This window comes from Aotus nancymaae, unplaced genomic scaffold (assembly GCF_030222135.1).
Source record: "Aotus nancymaae isolate 86718 unplaced genomic scaffold, 86718_ANA_hifiasm-v0.15.2.pri h1tg000038l, whole genome shotgun sequence".
Taxonomy (NCBI): Eukaryota; Metazoa; Chordata; class Mammalia; order Primates; family Aotidae; genus Aotus; species Aotus nancymaae.
Window position 1 is genome coordinate 6,404,569 of NW_026988452.1, and position 17,571 is coordinate 6,422,139.

Sequence of the window (17,571 nt, forward strand, 5' to 3'; positions counted from 1 at the left end):
GGGTTTCATCATGTTGGTCAGGTTGGTCTCAAACTCCTGACCTCAGGTGATGCGCCCTCCTCGGCCTCCCAAAGTGTTGGGATTACAGGTGTGAGCCACTGCATGTGGCTGGGCCTTCTTAGAAGAATGAAAAGACATACTGATGTAAAGCACATAGTAGGTACTTAGTAGATATTAGCTATGAAGAGTATTGTCATTATGGTAAATTATCACCACATGTATTTAATAATTTCATCTTATAAACAAACCACCAGTTGGCCAGTTTTTTTTTTTTTTCTAAAGACCCAATAACTGAGCCATCTGTATTCTGTAGTGGAGATATGAAACATTCTTCTGTGTAATGAGAATGTAACTCAATGAATCCTATTAGGAAGAAAAAGGCCTTCTGTATGGTTGGCATTCTTCCTTTCACCTTTGATGTGATTGTACCAAGAAAAAGCAGAAACATAGGTGGGTGAATACATTTGTTGTTTGCCCACATAACATTAACAGCTGACTGTTGGTTTCTAAAGGAGTATGAAAAATAATCTTGAAATGAAGAGTTTTTTTGTATTTGTAAATACTGTGGAAACGTTTTGTGTTTGAATTCTTCAGTTAAACCCTTAGAGTCTCTTTGATAACATTTGTGGTCTGATTAGTAAGGGGGTACATTGTAGAGTAACTGGAAATTCAGAAAAACAAGGAGGAAAATTAAAATCCTGCTAAAATACCAATGGTGTGGCTTTTAACATTTTGGCATGTTTTCAATACCTTTTATGTATTTAAAACAATTTGGGATTATATGCCTTTTCAACCCTATAGGCTTGTATTTTTCATTTACTAACTTGTTCTATCATTAAATGTTCTTTTACAAAATGATTTTTTTTTTCAGACAAAGTTTTGCTCTTGTCACCTAGGCTGGAGTGCAGTGGTGTGATCTTGACTCATGGCAACTGCTGCCTCCTGGGTTCAAGTGATTCTCCTGCCTCAGTCTCCTGAGATGCTGAGATTATAGGTGCTTGCCACCATGCCCAGCTAATTTTTGCATTTTTAGTAAAGACGGGGTTTTACCATGTTGGTCAGGCTGGTCTTGAACTCCTGACCTCAGGTGATCCGCCTGCCTCAGGTGATTGGCCTCCCAAAGTGTTGGAATTACAGGCGTGAGCCACCACGACCGGCCTTTTACAACATGATTTTATTTGATTTTTTGGAGACAGAGTCTCACTCTGTCACCTTGGATGGAGTGTAGTGATATAATCTTGGCTCACGACAACCTCTGCCTCCTGGATTCAAGTGATTCTCCTACCTTAGCCTCCTGAGTAGCTGGGATTATAGGCATGCACCGCCACGCCTGGCTGATTTTTGTATTTTTAGTAGACATGGGGTTTCACCATGTTGGCCAGGCTGAACTCGAACTCCTGACCCTCAGGTGATCTGCCTGCCTCGGCCTCCCAAAGTGCTGGGATTACGGGTCTGAGCCACCATGCCCAGACACAATATGATTTTAAAAATAACTGTGTGCTCTTCCACCATATGAATCTTCTATTACTGATTTAAACCCATTATATATTATGGAACATTTAGAGTTATTTCCAGTTTTTCACTGTGGTGAACATTCATGAAGCTAAACCCATTCATGACGAATTCTATTTCCCCTGTAAGCAGTATCCCCAACATTTAGTGTCATTATTTTATTTTCCAATGATATTTTGTTGTTCAATTTTTGATTTACTTATGCACTAGTGAGGGTGATCTGTTTACCTACTTTTCATATATTTAGTAGCAGTTACTTGGTGTTTGTTTGTGAATTATTTCTTTAGGACCCTTATACATTTTGGTCAGAATGTTAGTCTTTTCTTGCAGTGGAAAGCTATTTATAAAGGAGGGATATGAACTGTTTGTCAGTTATTACAATAATTATCTTGTTTTAGTTGTCTGATCATGGCCAGCTTAAACAATATTTATTGGACAAATGGCCAACGATATTTGAAAGAAAAGCCTGTCTTTATTCCCTAGTACATCAGTTCTTTAATTTTTTTCATGTTCTTAGTCATCCCTGTGTAAATAGTAGTCATGTAATTTAGAGATTACTAAATGAAAAGCCTAGGTAGAGTTTTGTATTCTGACTTAAGAGTCATGTGTCTCATTCTGTTGAAACTCTGCCTAAGGACTGCAGTACAGTCCAAAAACCCCATTCCCAAGAAGTCAAATGTGTTTAGAATAAATCACCACTTATATATGCTTGAGTCTGTTCCCCCTCCAGTCCCCCGCCAGGATTTGAAATGATAAAATTAATAATTACTATCTATCCAAGAATTGTGTTTAAGGCCTGCCCTACCCTACCCTACCCTACCAATTTGCCTTTCCCTCCGCCATCCTGAGAGGAAGCAATCATAAAGGACCTGCCGTCTGACCCCTACCTTTTCCCTGTCTCCTCGGCAGCTGTTCTTAAGGGCTTCCTGGGTGCTCTCCTCTCCTGCCTTTGTTCAGCACACTTACTAAGGCCCCCCAGGCAGTTTTCTCCAACCACCCAGGCCTCACGGGAAAAAGTGTTGTGTGTCTTCTCTGGGTCTGGCATTCAAATTGTTATACCCCAGATATTTAAATATCCCTTATGTTCGAGGCCGTAGGGCTGCAAAAATGAACAAAATAAGGGTATGACCTGAAAGAGTCCAGATACCCCTGGGGGACACAGATAAGTAGGCAGGCAGTGGTTGTCTCAGGGACAAATATTTCAAGGCTTATTTTATAGTTTTTTTTTCTTTGTTTTTTTTTGAGACGGAGTCTCACTCTGTTGCCCAGGCTAGAGTGCAGTGGCACCTCAGCTCATTGCAGCCTCTGCCTCCTGGGTTCAAGCAATTCTTCTGCCTCAGCCTCCAGAGTAGCTGGGATTACAGGTGCCCACCCCCGCGCCTGGCTAATCTTTGTATTTTTAGTATAGACGGGATTTCCCCATGTTGCTCAGGCTGGTCTCTAACTCTTGACCTTGTAATCTGCCCGCCTCGGCTTCCCAAAGTGCTGGGATTACAGATGTGAGCCACCATGCCCGGCCTATTTTATAGTGTTTTAAGAAAGGAGGGGGCAGGAGAGACAGTGGTTGTGGCTGTCTGTCCTAACCACTTGCGTATTGAGGCCTTCAACTCCCCTCCCTGTCTCATCTTTTAAGAGAGTGGAAGGACTGTCCACTCAGTTTTGTTTTTACCGGCAGGTAATGTGGTACAGTGATTAAGAGCAGAAACTAGGAATTTATCAATTCTGGGGTCAGAAATGGGAAATGCCATTAGCAGATTTTTAGGCAAGTGACTTGAACCTCTGAGCCTCAGTTTTCTTATCTGAACAGTGGGGACAATGCCTTCCTGTGGGCTGTGGTGATGGGGGTAAATGAGATTAATAATGATGCTAGTTATAGGGATAGCACTCACTACCTACCAGGTTCGTGTTGTCTCATGCATGGAAGCAGCCTCCTCCAGATTGTTAATGCTGAATACATGGAATTGGTCTGGCCACCCTTGAGGACAGAAAATAACTGAGAACAAAATGGTCTTGTCAGACACACTGCCTGGTTTCCTGGTGGTGGGAGGTGTTGCCAAGATGTGTACTTTGAAGGTGGGTGGGGCTAGAGTGAACAAAACTCCATCTCCAGATTTCAGCAATGCAGATGGGAAGGTAAACAGCCCTGCATGGGCCTGGCAGTCAGCCTCTACCCCGTCTCCTCACAGGATGGACCCGACAGTGTATGCTGAGCTGTTGAAAGAATCTGGCAACCAGGTTCTTAAGAATGGAAACTTCTCTTTGGCCATCCGAAGGTACGACGAAGCCATCCAGATTCTCCTGCAGTTGTACCAGTGGGGGTAAGTGTTCGCATTTCACCCCACTTTTCTTTCTCAGTACATGGGGACTCTGTTCCTTATGTTTTCTTTTCATTTCTTATCATTCCACGTAGTTTCTGTTTTCTTTCTCCCTCACTTCCTATTTATCTTCTCTGCATTGTCAGCTTAGAAACTGTGGGTAGATTGTTTGTTTAAGAAGGGAAATAGAAAGTGAAACAGAGGACTGTTGATAAACGAAACAAAACTTCCCCTTCTGGCTGGCTGGGGTTAGATTTCTTGGGATGGTTGAAGTCCCTGGACGAACCTCCTGGTTGTCATTCATTTCATCTTCTTGATTATCTATGCCATTTACTCCCTGGCCACAGTGCACCCTGCCCCCCACCACCTGCCCCCGGCCCCACACTAAGGTTCACCTTCTCTTTCCCTGCCCCTTCAGCTTCTCTTAGACCTGTTCTCAAACAATGCAGTATCACAACATGCTTAAACATTTCTGAGGACCCCCAAAGAACTTCTTTTGTTTATGTAGGCTGTAGCTGTCAATACAGTATACTAGAACTTAAAACAAAAAAATTAAAATATGCATTTATTTAAAAATATCAATAAATTTGCCGGGTGCAGTGGCTCACACCTGTAATCCCAGCAGTTTGGGAGGCTGAGGCGGGCAGATCACCTGACTTCAGGAGTGCAAGACCAGCCTGGCCAACATGGTAAAACCCCTGTCTCTACTAAAAATACAAAATTAGCTGGGTGTAGTGGCACACCCTTGTAATCCCAGCAACTTGGGAGGCTGAGGCAGAGAATCACTTGAACCAATTACAGTGAGCTGAGATCGTGTCATTGCAGTCCAGCCCAGGCGACAAGAGTGAAACTCTGTCTCAAAAATAAATAAATAAATATATCAATAAATTTATTACATGTATTTTTTTTTTTTTTTTGAGACGTAGTCTCTCTCTGTCTCCAGGCTAGAATGCAGTGGTGCGATCTTGGCTCACTGCAACCTCTGCCTCGGGTTCAAAGTGATTCTCCTGCCTCAGCCTCCCGAGTAGTTGGGACTACAGGCACACACCACCACGCTCAGCTAATTTTTGTATTTTTAGTAGAGACGGAGTTTCACCATGTTGGCCAGGATGGTCTTGATCTCTTCACCTCATGATTCGCCCACCTTGGCCTCCCAATGTGATGGGATTACAGGTGACAGCCACCACGCCTGGCCTATGTGGTGTATTTTTAAACCGTATTTTCCAAAACAAAAACTTGCACATTTTTGCAAATCTCCTTAACGCCTTTTCTCTGTAGAAGACAGCTGGCTTCTTACATCTGCATTCCGTCTATTACAATATCACGTTTCATATAGCTTCTGGAAAACTCCCTATGTGTGTGTGAGGGAGTGAGTATGAAAAAGGCGCATTGAGGCTGGGCGCGGTGGCTCAAGCCTGTAATCCCAGCACCTTGGGAGGCCGAGGCGGGTGGATCATGAGGTCAAGAGATCGAGACCATCCTGGTCAACATGGTGAAACCCCGTCTGTACTAAAAATACAAAAATTAGCTGGGCGTGGTGGTGCGCGCCTGTAGTCCCAGCTACTCAGGAGGCTGAGGCAGGAGAATTTCTTGAACCCAGGAGGTGGAGGTTGCGGTGAGCCGAGATTGCACCATTGCACTCCAGTCTGGGTAACAAGAGCAAAACTGTCTCAAAAAAAAAAAAAAAGAAAAAGGCGCATTGATGTCTTTCTTACTGTATTAGCTTCCTGTTGCTACTCTAACAAATTACCACCAATTTAGGGCTTAAAGCAATACAAATTTACTGTCTTGCAGTTCTGAAGGTCAGAAGTTCTAAACGAGTCTAATAGGGCTAAAATCAAGGTATTAGCAGGGCTGGTTCTTTGTGGAGACTCTGAGGGGAGATTCCACTTCTTTGCTTTTCTCAGCTTTGAGTGGCAGCCTATATTCTTTGGCTTGTGGGCCCTTCCTTTATCTTCAAAGCTTATCATTCCAATCTCTCTTCTGCTATCACTTCCCCTTCTTCTCAGCTGTGCTCCTGTCTCCCTCTGTCTCTCTCTCTCTCATGGCGACTCTTGTGATTTTTTTCATAATTCAGGATGATCTTCTATTCCTAAAAGCCTTAAATTGATCACATCTACTACATCTTTTGTTAATCTCAGAAGTTAGTTTTTCTGTAAAATAGAACAGTATTTGGGGGCCATTATTCAGCTTACCACAATTGTGAAAGTACACCTTGTGGGTCATCTGCAGTGGTCTTGAGGGTCCTCAGAAGTTCCCAGATCATCTTTTGGAACAGCTGCAGTAGAGCGAGCAGAGGTTGGCCTCTGTGGGGTGCATGCAACCTAAGCTTGTGCTCGGAAATGGCACCTCATTAAATGACTGAAACACAGCTCCCACCTCCCACTCCCATCTCCTTGATGTCTACACTCTAGTTGAGCTTGAGTAGAGTGTAAGTGGCTTGTGCCTGTAATTTCTGCAGTTCTACCTGGCCCTGGTACATGTCAGAATCGTGTCAGAGCCAGGCCTAGAGATCCTCGATCAGGGCAAACATTCGGCTTTCTTAGAGGTGTTGTATAGTGGTTCTGGTTGTAGTTTGACCCCACACTATGTGTGTTCAGAGCTCAGCTCTACCACTTACTTTGTGACCCCTAATGGGACTTATGCCTGTACATTCATACTGCCTTTTATGGGACCTTCCTGACACTGTTTCCCTTGCCCATCACCTGCTGCTGGCCTTCCTGCCGCAGCTAGCCAACACTGAGACTCAGGTGCATGTGATTTACAGCGTACTTACAGGAGAAGGGGACTGAGGGAGGCAGGATGGCCCAGTGGAAGGCTCTAAGCATGGATGGTGTCTAAACCAAGCAAGATTTTGCGTGATCACATGGGCAGCTCTGGAGCATGAATGTCCTGCAGAGCTGGTTCCACTTTGAGGCAAGGGGGTTGACTGTTTGATTCTCATGTCAGTCAGCCACTGGCTGTAGGCTGTCTAGCCCCCCAGCAGTCATTCTAGGAAGTGGGGCTATATTAGTCTGCTTGGGCTACCATAACAAAATAGCACAGACTGGCTGTCTTAAACAACAGAAATTTATTTCCCAAAGTTCTACAGGCTGGGAAGTCCAAGATCAAGTTGCCCCCTGTGAGGGATGTCTTCCTGGCTTGTAAATGGTTGCCTTCTCTGTCTGTGTTACATGCAAAGAGGGAGAGAGAAGCTCTCTAGTGTCTCTTCTTATTCCATCGTGAGGGCTTTACCTTCATGACCTCGTCTAAACATAACTACCTCCCAACAGCTTCATGTTCAAATACTGTCACATTGAGGGTCAAGGCTTCAACATAGGGATTTTTTTTTTTTTTTGTGACGGAGTCTTGCTCTGTTGTCCAGGCTGGAGTGTAATGGCGTGATCTCGGCTCACTGCAACCTCTGCCTCCCAGGTTCAAGCGATTCTCCTGCCTCAGCCTCCTCAGTAGCTGGGATTATAGGCACCCTCATGACCGCTAATTTTTGTATTTTTAGTAGAGACAGGGTTAGTCAGGTTAGTCAGGCTGGTCTCGAACTCCTGACCTCAGGTGATCTGCCCGCCTCCACCTCCCAAAGTGGTGGGATTACAGGTGTGAGCCACCTTGCCTGGCCAACGTAGGGTGTTTTTTTTTTGGCTGTTGGGGGCGGGGGAAATTCAGTCCATAGTGTGGGTGTGACTCCTGGGGAGAGGGCAACTCTCATTAGGCTGAGGATAAATCTCTGGAGAACAGGGTGCTGAGAACCTCTAGCTACAGCCAACAGACATTGCAGCTGGGAAAGACTGCACTGGCCAGGGTGTCTGGGATGGACACCATGGCATCTCTTACACCTGTGGTCACAGCTCCCTAGCTGATCCCCCACTACTTGACCCACTGCCTCCTGTGTGTTTCTGGGCCTCATCCTTTCATCTAGAGGTTATGATGGGCCATGAAAGAAGCCAGACACAAAACACTGAGGGTGGGGACAGTAATGGAGGTGATTTTTCCTTTATTAATATTTTTGTGCTTATCTGTATCATCTACAGTGATTTCTGTATTATTCTACAGTGATTTGTATTATTTTTACAATTAAGATTTTTTTTTTTTTTTTGAGACAGTGTCTCACTCTGTCGCCCTGGCTGGAGTGCAGTGGTGTGATCTCAGCTCACTGCAACCTCCGCCTCCTGGGTTCAAGCGATTCTCCTGCCTCAGCTTCCCGAGTACCTGGGAATACAGGAGTGCACCACCACGCACGGCTAATTTTTGTATTTTTAGTAGAGACAGGGTTTCACCATGTTGGCCAGGCTGGTCTTGAACTCCTGAGCTCGTGATCTACCTGCCTTGGCCTCCCAAAGTTCTGGGATTACAGGTGTGAGCCACCGCGCCTGGCCACATAGGATCATGAGGTCAGGAGTTCGACACCAGCCTGGCCATCATGGTGAAACCCTGACTCTACTAAAAATACAAAAAGTAGCCAGGCATGGTGGTGCGCGTGTGTAGTCCCAGCTGCTCAGGATGTTGAGGCAGGAGAATCGCTTAAACCCAGGAGGTGGAGGTTGCACTGAGCCAAGATCACAGATCACACCATTGCACTTAAGCGTGGTCAACAGATCGAGATTCCATCTCAAAAAAAAAAAGGAGATATTACATAAAAAAGAAGTCATAAGGCTTGTTTTTTTTTCTTCTTTGTATCTTACATTCAATTGGTAGCTGGGCTTCTCTTGACATATTGTGGTTTGCTTTGAATTTTCCTTCTTCTTCTGGCCTGGTTTCAGCACTAACTTGCAGCTCTATTACCTCTAGACCCAGGCCAGAGCCACCCCTGCCCTGCCATGCTTTAAAAGGCCCCCTTTTGGCGTCTTCCGGCTGTGCCCCTCCTCGCAGGCAAGAGTCTGTGGGGCCAGGGCCATACTCACCCAAGAGAAATCACCCAAAGTAGATTTCTTGCCTCCACTTTGGTCTACACTGTGGGTACCAGGACTATGGAACTCTCTGCCAATATGCCCTGCTCCCAGGGCCTGCACAGGCCTCTTACCTGTAGCCCATTCTTCTGAGGGCTGGCAGTGAAGATGGTGTGATTCCATGTGGAGATCAGTGAGAGATGGAACCGACGTGTTGAGAACATTTGTCTTTAAAAGATGGGAGCAGAGTGTTTGGGAGTGAGGAAGGACAGATTTATAATTTGTAAATGTTGCAGGCTTTTTGGGGGCTTGGGAGACTGATCTGATAAGCATAAATGAGTCATTTCCTACTGAAACCCCTTTCCTGATGGCAGCAGCCAGCACCAGAATGAGGGACTTCAAGGAATGTTTTCTGTATTTGCAGAACCATGACAGAGCACCGATTTGTTCTTACAGGGTTCCCCCGAGGGACTTGGCTGTGCTGCTGTGCAACAAATCAAATGCATTTTACAGCCTTGGGAAGTGGAATGAGGCATTTGTTGCTGCCAAGGAATGCCTCCAATGGGATCCAACCTACGTGAAGGTATGGGGTGGGAGGGTGAAGGTATGGGTGGGAGGGTGAAGGTATGGGGTGGGAGGGCGAAGGTATGGGTGGGAGGGCGAAGGTATGGGTGGGAGGGTGAAGGTATGGGGTGGGAGGGTGAAGGTATGGGTGGGAGGGCGAAGGTATGGGGTGGGAGGGCGAAGGTATGGGGTGGGAGGGTGAAGGTATGGGGTGGGAGGGTGAAGGTATGGGTGGGAGGGTGAAGGTATGGGTGGGAGGGTGAAGGTATGGGTGGGAGGGTGAAGGTATGGGTGGGAGGGTGAAGGTATGGGGTGGGAGGGTGAAGGTATGGGGTGGGAGGGTGAAGGTATGGGTGGGAGGGTGAAGGTATGGGTGGGAGGGTGAAGGTATGGGTGGGAGGGTGAAGGTTTGGGGTGGGAGGGTGAAGGTATGGGTGGGAGGGTGAAGGTATGGGTGGGAGGGTGAAGGTATGGGTGGGAGGGTGAAGGTATGGGTGGGAGGGTGAAGGTATGGGTGGGAGGGTGAAGGTTTGGGGTGGGAGGGTGAAGGTATGGGTGGGAGGGTGAAGGTATGGGTGGGAGGGTGAAGGTATGGGTGGGAGGGTGAAGGTATGGGTGGGAGGGTGAAGGTTTGGGGTGGGAGGGTGAAGGTTTGGGGTGGGAGGGTGAAGGTATGGGTGGGAGGGTGAAGGTATGGGTGGGAGGGTGAAGGTATGGGTGGGAGGGTGAAGGTATGGGTGGGAGGGTGAAGGTTTGGGGTGGGAGGGTGAAGGTATGGGTGGGAGGGTGAAGGTATGGGTGGGAGGGTGAAGGTATGGGTGGGAGGGTGAAGGTTTGGGGTGGGAGGGTGAAGGTATGGGTGGGAGGGTGAAGGTATGGGTGGGAGGGTGAAGGTATGGGTGGGAGGGTGAAGGTATGGGTGGGAGGGTGAAGGTATGGGGTGGGAGGGTGAAGGTATGGGGTGGGAGGGTGAAGGTATGGGTGGGAGGGTGAAGGTATGGGTGGGAGGGTGAAGGTATGGGTGGGAGGGTGAAGGTATGGGTGGGAGGGTGAAGGTATGGGTGGGAGGGTGAAGGTTTGGGGTGGGAGGGTGAAGGTTTGGGGTGGGAGGGTGAAGGTATGGGTGGGAGGGTGAAGGTATGGGTGGGAGGGTGAAGGTATGGGTGGGAGGGTGAAGGTTTGGGGTGGGAGGGTGAAGGTATGGGTGGGAGGGCGAAGGTATGGGTGTGAGGGCGAAGGTATGGGGTGGGAGGGCGACGGTATGGGGTGGGAGGGCGACGGTATGGGTTGGAGGGCGACGGTATGGGTGGGAGGGCGACGGTATGGGGTGGGAGGGCGACGGTATGGGGTGGGAGGGCGACGGTATGGGGTGGGAGGGCGAAGGTTTGGGGTGGGAGGGCGAAGGTATGGGGTGGGAGGGCGACGGTATGGGTGGGAGGGCGAAGGTATGGGGTGGGAGGGCGACGGTATGGGTGGGAGGGCGACGGTATGGGGTGGGAGGGCGACGGTATGGGTGGGAGGGCGAAGGATTGGGGTGGGAGGGCGAAGGTATGGGGTGGGAGGACGAAGGTATGGGTGGGAGGGCGACGGTATGGGTGGGAGGGCGACGGTATGGGTGGGAGGGCGACGGTATGGGCGGGAGGGCGAAGGTATGGGGTGGGAGGGCATGGGGTGGGAGGGCGAAGGATTGGGGTGGGAGGGCGAAGGTTTGGGGTGGGAGGGCGAAGGTATGGGTGGGAGGGTGAAGGTATGTGGTGGGAGGGTGAAGGTTTGGCGTGGGAGGGTGAAGGTTTGGGGTGGGAGGGTGAAGGTTTGGGGTGGGAAGGTGAAGGTAGGGGTGGGAGGGTGAAGGTAGGGGTGGGAGGGTGAAGGTTTGGGGTGGGAGGGTGAAGGAATGGGGTGGGAGGCTGAAGGAATGGGGTGGGAGGCTGAAGGTTTGGGGTGGGAGGGTGAAGGTTTGGGGAGATGAGTTGGAGTGTTGGGTAGTGGATGGAAGCATGAGGATGAGTGAAGGGGTGGGGCAGAGGCATCTGGGGGTGGCAGCTGCTGCCTCCTTTCTCTTAGCCTGCCTCTTTTCATTCCTTTTAAAAGTGGAAATGCTAGGAATGCTTCTAGTTCAGCTCTCTTTGCGTCTTCAGACAGCTGCCCATAGGGCATGTGATCATTATCTGGAGAAGGGTGAAAACAAGGGTTGCTGAGTGTTGAAATGCACTGTGTAGGGACGGCAGAGCTTGGCGTCCTAGTGGATGGAGTACAGTGGAGGTTTCAGAGGAGCTGGTTTTGTTCTGAGGTAGTTACACCCAAACTCATAATCTGTTCATACTCTTTGCTGTTTGCAAGATTCATTTGAGCAAAGCTTTACTTCAAATGCAAGCTGGGTGAATGACACAAGACCGATTCTTCTGAAGGCATTTGATACAGTAGAAACCAGCTCTTTGGAGGGATCATGGAAGTTTGAGAGGCCAGTAAGACCCTTTAGATTGTTAACAAAAGTCAATAGACATCATTTGATTGTTTTTTCGTCAAAAATGCCCTGAGTGCCACTCTTGATGGCACCTTTACCATTCTTGCTGCCTCAAGGCGGACAAAAGGAGGGGAAGACTGATACTAGCTCTTGAGTAGTTTGCGTTCAATCTGGGGAGAAGCCGAGCATTAAAATCAGAGGCCTTAAATTCAACAGCAACTCTGGAGCATCTGAAGCAGCACACAATGTGTGACTGCTAGGAACAGAATGCGATGGGAAGGGAGTGGTGGAGGTTTGACCTGTGGAGTACTCCAACTTTGAGAGACAGATTTGGATATTTTACATGATAAGTGGACCTTGACTCTTAAACTTATTCGATTGGAAGATGGATACTTTAGAAAAACCTTGTCCAACCTGGGGTCCAGGACAGCTTTGAATGTGGTCCAAAACAAATTCATAAACTTTCTTAAAACATTGAGTTTTTTTTTTTTTTGAGACAAGTTTTGCTCTCGTTGCCCGGGCTGGAGTGCAGTGGCGTGATTCTCAGCTCACTCCAACCTCTGACTCCCTGGTTCAAGCGTTCAAGCGATTCTCCTGCCTCAGCCTCTAAGTAGCTGGGATTACAGGCACGTGCCACCATGCCCAGCTAATTTTTGTATTTTCAGTGGAGATGGAGTTTTACCGTGTTGGCCAGGATGGTCTCGATTTCCTGACCTCGTGATCCGCCCGCCTCCCAAAGTGCTGGGATTACAGCTGTGAGCCACCACACCCGGCCTGCGGTTGTTTTTTTAATGCTCATCAGCTCTTGTTAGTGTTAGTGAATTTTATGTGTAGCCCAAGACAGTTCTTCCAGTGTGGCCCAGGGAAGCCAAAAGATTGGACGCCACTGCTTTAGAAGTTATTGACTAGTTTCGAAAATGGGAGTGCATTCGTAGGAGATTTCTTCCCAAAGGTATTTTAGAATATTCCCAATTCTCTAGCTGGGATGGTGTTAATATTTGGGTTTTGCCCACATCTCTGAAGTGGAGGCTGTGACTGTGACCCAAAGTACTTGATGATTTTACATCAAAGGGGCTCTTCCTTGAGTGGCCAAACCTGCAGCAGCCCCTGAAGGCACAGCAAATTAGATTGACAAGAGACAGATTAATAGTAGACAAGTATACAGATTTCATTTGATGTTGACTTTTATGTGCCAAAGGAATCTTCCTAGAAAAGAAGTAAAGCTCCAAAAAAGTAGACAGGCCTGAGATCATCTATGATATTTTTAATAAAAAGTAATAAATTGTAGAGATGTGACAAGACAGAGGAGAAGAGTTTTAGGTCTGTAGGGGCTGCAAACTGTGGGAAGGTGTATGTATGTGGGAAGATAAGGGCTATCTTAGCAAGGTTTGTTCAGGCCAGTCTTGGTGCTGAATTTCTCTCTTCTTCATGGCCATAAAACTTCCCTGGGAGAGGAGATTTATGGCAGTCCTCATTTCTTCAGAGTTTCTGCTTTTTAGTCAGTTAAGTGAAGCTCAGGGAAGCTTCTTTTGCATCTGTTCAATCTCAGATACCTTCAGCTCAAAATAATCCTTATGCCAAAGTGGCATATTTTAGGGTGGCATATTCTGATCCCCTTCATCTTCCTCTAAACAAACAAACAAACAAACAAACAAATAAACAAAAAACCAAAAAACCAAACTCTTAAATCCGAGGAAGGCAAAGCAATGGGAGATTCTCTACTAGGTTGCCTGGTTAGAAAAAATAAAACATAACTTTTTACTTTTTTCTCCTCCTTCCTTTGTTATCTGAGGTCTTCAGACTTTCAAATGAAGGTTAAAACAAATCAATAAATAGTCAGAAATTTGGTGTAATGTGGAATTTTAAAGTACTTCCTATTTTATGAACCCAGTTGGTGAACACCTGTTACCTTTTTTTTTTTTGAGACAAGGTCTTGCTTTGTCACCCAGGCTGAAGCCTCGACCTCTTGGGCTCAAGTGATCCTCCTCCCTCAGCCTCTGGAATACCTGGGACTACAGGCTTGCACCACCATGCCCAGCTAATTAAAATTTATTTTCATTTTTATTTTTGTAGAGACAGGGTCTCACTATGTTGTTCAGGCTGGTCTTAAACTCCTAGGCTCAAGCAATCCTCCTGCCTTGGCCTCCCAAAGTGCCGGAATTACAGGCTTGAGTCACCACACCCAGTCTCCTGTTGTCTTAGACAGAAAATTGTTTTGGTAGATACCTGAGATTGATTCAGATAATCGAAGTGGGAAAGCAATATCATTTTATTCTTATTCGAAGAGTCATATTATTTGTATATGGGCAAAATGTGACCATTTTCTTCTATTGATCGTTGTAATTTTCTTCTTTCTATAGAAATCAAATCTTTCTTTGACCTCTCGAGAATGCTGCTTATAATGTAGAACTCAGTAAATCTCAATGTTTGTCATTACAATTTTTTTCTTACATACTCAGTGGAAATTGTGTTTATTTTGAAAGGGGCAGGAAAAACACCTTTGTTTTCATGTCAATCTCATTCTTTTCCTGAACACTAGTCAAAGGATTGTTTTCATTCTTCTGTTCTGGCCCAAGCTGTGACTTGAAGTATGAATAAATAAATAAGGCCAGGTGCAGTGGCTCACTTGAGCTGCACCCCGGCCTCATAATCTCAGCATTTTCGGAGGCTGAGGCAGGAAGATTGCCTGAGGGCAGGAGTTCAAGACCAGTTTGGGCAATATAGCAAGACTCTGTCTCTACAAAAAATAGAAAAGTTATGTTGGCATGGTGGTGCACACCTGTAGTCCCAGCTAGTTTGAGCCCAGGAGTTAGAGGGTGGCAGTGAGCCAGGATTGTGCCACTGTACTCCAGCTTAGGTGATAGGGCAAGATTCTGTCTCAATCAGTCAATCAATTAATCAATAAACAAACAAACCAACCACAGATGTAACTGGAAACAGACCTTCTTCCTTCTTTCTGTGTCATATGTTAGATGCTATTTAAGTCATGGATTTGAAAGTGATTGTTTTCTTGACAGTTAAATGACAGGAGCAACGTGGCACAGAATATAATGTGGAAACCCTGTACTCAGTGCTGGTTAGAAATCCCTGTTTACATGGAAGTAAGACAAGGTCTGAGTCTGTTGCCCAGACTGGAGTGCAGTAGCATGACTGTAGCTCACTGCAGCGTCGATCTCCTGGGCTCAGGCAATCCTCTCACCTCAGCTTCCTGAGTAGCTGGGACTACAAGGCATGTGACATTACACCCAGCTAATTTTTCTTCTATTTTTAGTAGAGACAAGGTCTCACTATGTTGGCCAGGCTGGCCTCCAACTCCTGAGCTCAAGCGATCCTCCTGCCTTGGTCCCTCGAAGTGTTGGGCTTACAGGCATGTGCCACTGCACCCAGCCAGAAGAAGTGAGACTTTCAGAGTTGGATTTCCCGTGTTGCCAATCTTGCTTTTCCTTTCACCAGCAGGTTAAAGGAGTTGTGGTACATGACAGCTTTGCTTTTTTCCTGTTCCAGGGCTACTACCGAGCTGGTTATTCCTTGCTGAGGTTGCTCCAGCCTTATGAAGCCGCCCGCATGTTTTTTGAGGGTCTGCGGCTTGTGCAGAGAAGCCAAGACCAGGCACCGGTGGCTGATTTCCTTGTTGGAGTCTTCACCACTATAAGCAGTAAGTTGGAACTGGGGAAACTTTTTGTAAAGTCCTTGTTATTTTATTCTAATAGCTCCTGGGGACTCAGGATCATGGGGAGATAATTTCTGGATATTTCTTTGTGATTGATTTATGTAGTTTAATGAAACTAGTTCACACATTAGAAAGCATTTTGGAAGCTTCAGTGGCTTCTGCCTTTGTGAAAACAATGAAGTGCTTTTTGCACAAATGACTTAAAGGTTTGCGAGTTTGGTTTCAGACTTTTTTTGTTTTTTGAGATGAAGTCTCACTCTGTCACCAGGCTGGAGTGCAGTGGTGTGATCTTGGCTCACTGCAACTTCTGCCTCCCAGGTTCAAGTGATCCTCTGCCTCAGCCTCCCAAGTAGCAGGGACTACAGGCACGCATCACCATGCCCAGCTAATTTTTTGTATTTTTAGTAGAGACAGGGTTTCACTATATTGGCCAGGATGGTCTCGATCTCTTGACCTCGTGATCAGCCCACCGCGGCCTCCCAAAGTACTGGGATTACAGGCGTGAGCCACCTTGCCTGGCCGGTTTCAGACTTCTTAAGTATTTTGTGTTGCTATACGTAGAGATTTCCGTATTTATACTACTCGCCTGATGTTTTGCTCTTTCCTGTGTTTGTTTTTTTTGTTTTTTTTTTGAGATGGAGTTTTACTCTTGTTTGCCCAGGCTGGAGTGCAATAGTGTGATCTTGGCTCACTGCAACCTCTGCCTCCCAGGTTCAAGGAATTCTTCTGCCTCAGCCTCCCGAGTAGCTGGAATTATGGATGCCTACCACCATGCCCGGCTAATTTTTTGTACTTTTAGTAGAGACGGGGTTTCACCATGTTGGCCAGGCTGGTCTCAAACTCCTGACCTCAGGTAATCCACTGCCTCAGCCTCCCATGGTGCTGGGATTACAGGCGTGAGCCACCGCACCCAGCCTTTCCTGTGATTTTTCACATGTATGTTTCCAGTCTATTAAGAAAATACTTATTTGCTATGAAAATAACCTGGAAGGGCTGAGGGAGGGTCCTGTGAAAGCTGATAATGGGTGCTCTGTGTCAGGGCCGTGCAGCTCACTGCCTGGTGGTGTAGAATCAGCAGAGGACCTACGTGCTCAGCCTAGCAGGGAGGGGAACCTTTTGTGTCACTGCATTAAGTTACTACTCTAATGACCTGGCCTAAGGCATAGCTTTGTCAGTGGCCTAGATCAGGCAGAACCAGAAACTAGTAAAGCACAGTGAATAAACTCACTCCTTGCCAGTGATGGTGCAGTCTAAAGTCCTGCCAATACCTAGGCTGTTGTTTTTAAACACGGTGTTTGATCAAATTTAAGTTGCACTAAGAGTGCTGTTAATTTATGCACTGCCAGTGAGAGACCACACTGATTGTAAGACACGTCCTGATTTCAGAGACGTTAGAATATAAAAAATGGCACATGTTGGAATTTCTGAAAAATGGTCTTTGTCTTTTAAATGTGGGGAAACCACAGCTGGCAATTGATAGACTGTTATCAATCAAACTGTTCCCATTGAAGTTGTGGGAAACCAACTTCTGTGTATGGTCTGTGGGTGGAATCCCACAGATTTTGAAAAGTTTGGTACAGAGAGGGGGTTAGTGCAGTAGCAGGCAGTGGGAGAGAGTTAGAGGCAGCTGCAGCCATGTCCCCTAGACAGAGAGGTAGAGGGTGTCTGGATAGGCGATGATGGGTCACAGCTTTCCACTCAGTCTTTTGCCAACAGTGGCCAGGGCTAGCTTCACTTTCTTCCTAACCTGGTGGCTTGGTTTTTCCCTGCACTTCCTCACTGCCTTCTCTGCATATTTCTTTTTTTTTGAAATGGAGTCTCGCTCTGTTGACCAGGCTGGAGTGCAGTGGCAGACCTAGGCCCACTGCAACCTCTGCCTCCTTGGTTCAAGCGATTCTCCCACCTCAGCCTCCTGAGTAGCTGGGATTACAGGCGCTGCCACTACACCCAGCTAATTTTTGTATTTTCAGTAGAGACCAGGTTTTACCATGTTGGCAAGGCTGGTGTCCACCTCCTGACCTCAGATGATCCCACCACCTCCACCTCCCAAAGTGCTGGGATTACAGGCATGAGCCACTGCACCCACCTGTACATCTTTTAAATGTCACTATTCTGTCAGAAGCCAGGCCAGAGTTATGGGAATTCCAAAACACTGCTTCCTGTGAC

At 46.9% G+C, this 17,571-nt stretch overlaps 1 protein-coding gene across 1 annotated transcript in view; it reads left to right on the plus strand.

The window, feature by feature from the left end:
• The first annotated feature begins 3,087 nt into the window (after window positions 1-3,087).
• Window positions 3,088-17,571, plus strand: part of TRANK1 (tetratricopeptide repeat and ankyrin repeat containing 1) — an 84,009-nt gene continuing 69,525 nt past the window's right edge. The window contains exons 1-3 of the mRNA XM_021666560.2: window positions 3,088-3,830; window positions 9,164-9,290; window positions 15,240-15,390. Of these exons, the coding sequence (XP_021522235.2) occupies window positions 3,517-3,830; window positions 9,164-9,290; window positions 15,240-15,390 (592 nt within the window). The 5' untranslated portion in view covers window positions 3,088-3,516. The remainder of the gene's footprint in view (window positions 3,831-9,163; window positions 9,291-15,239; window positions 15,391-17,571) is intronic.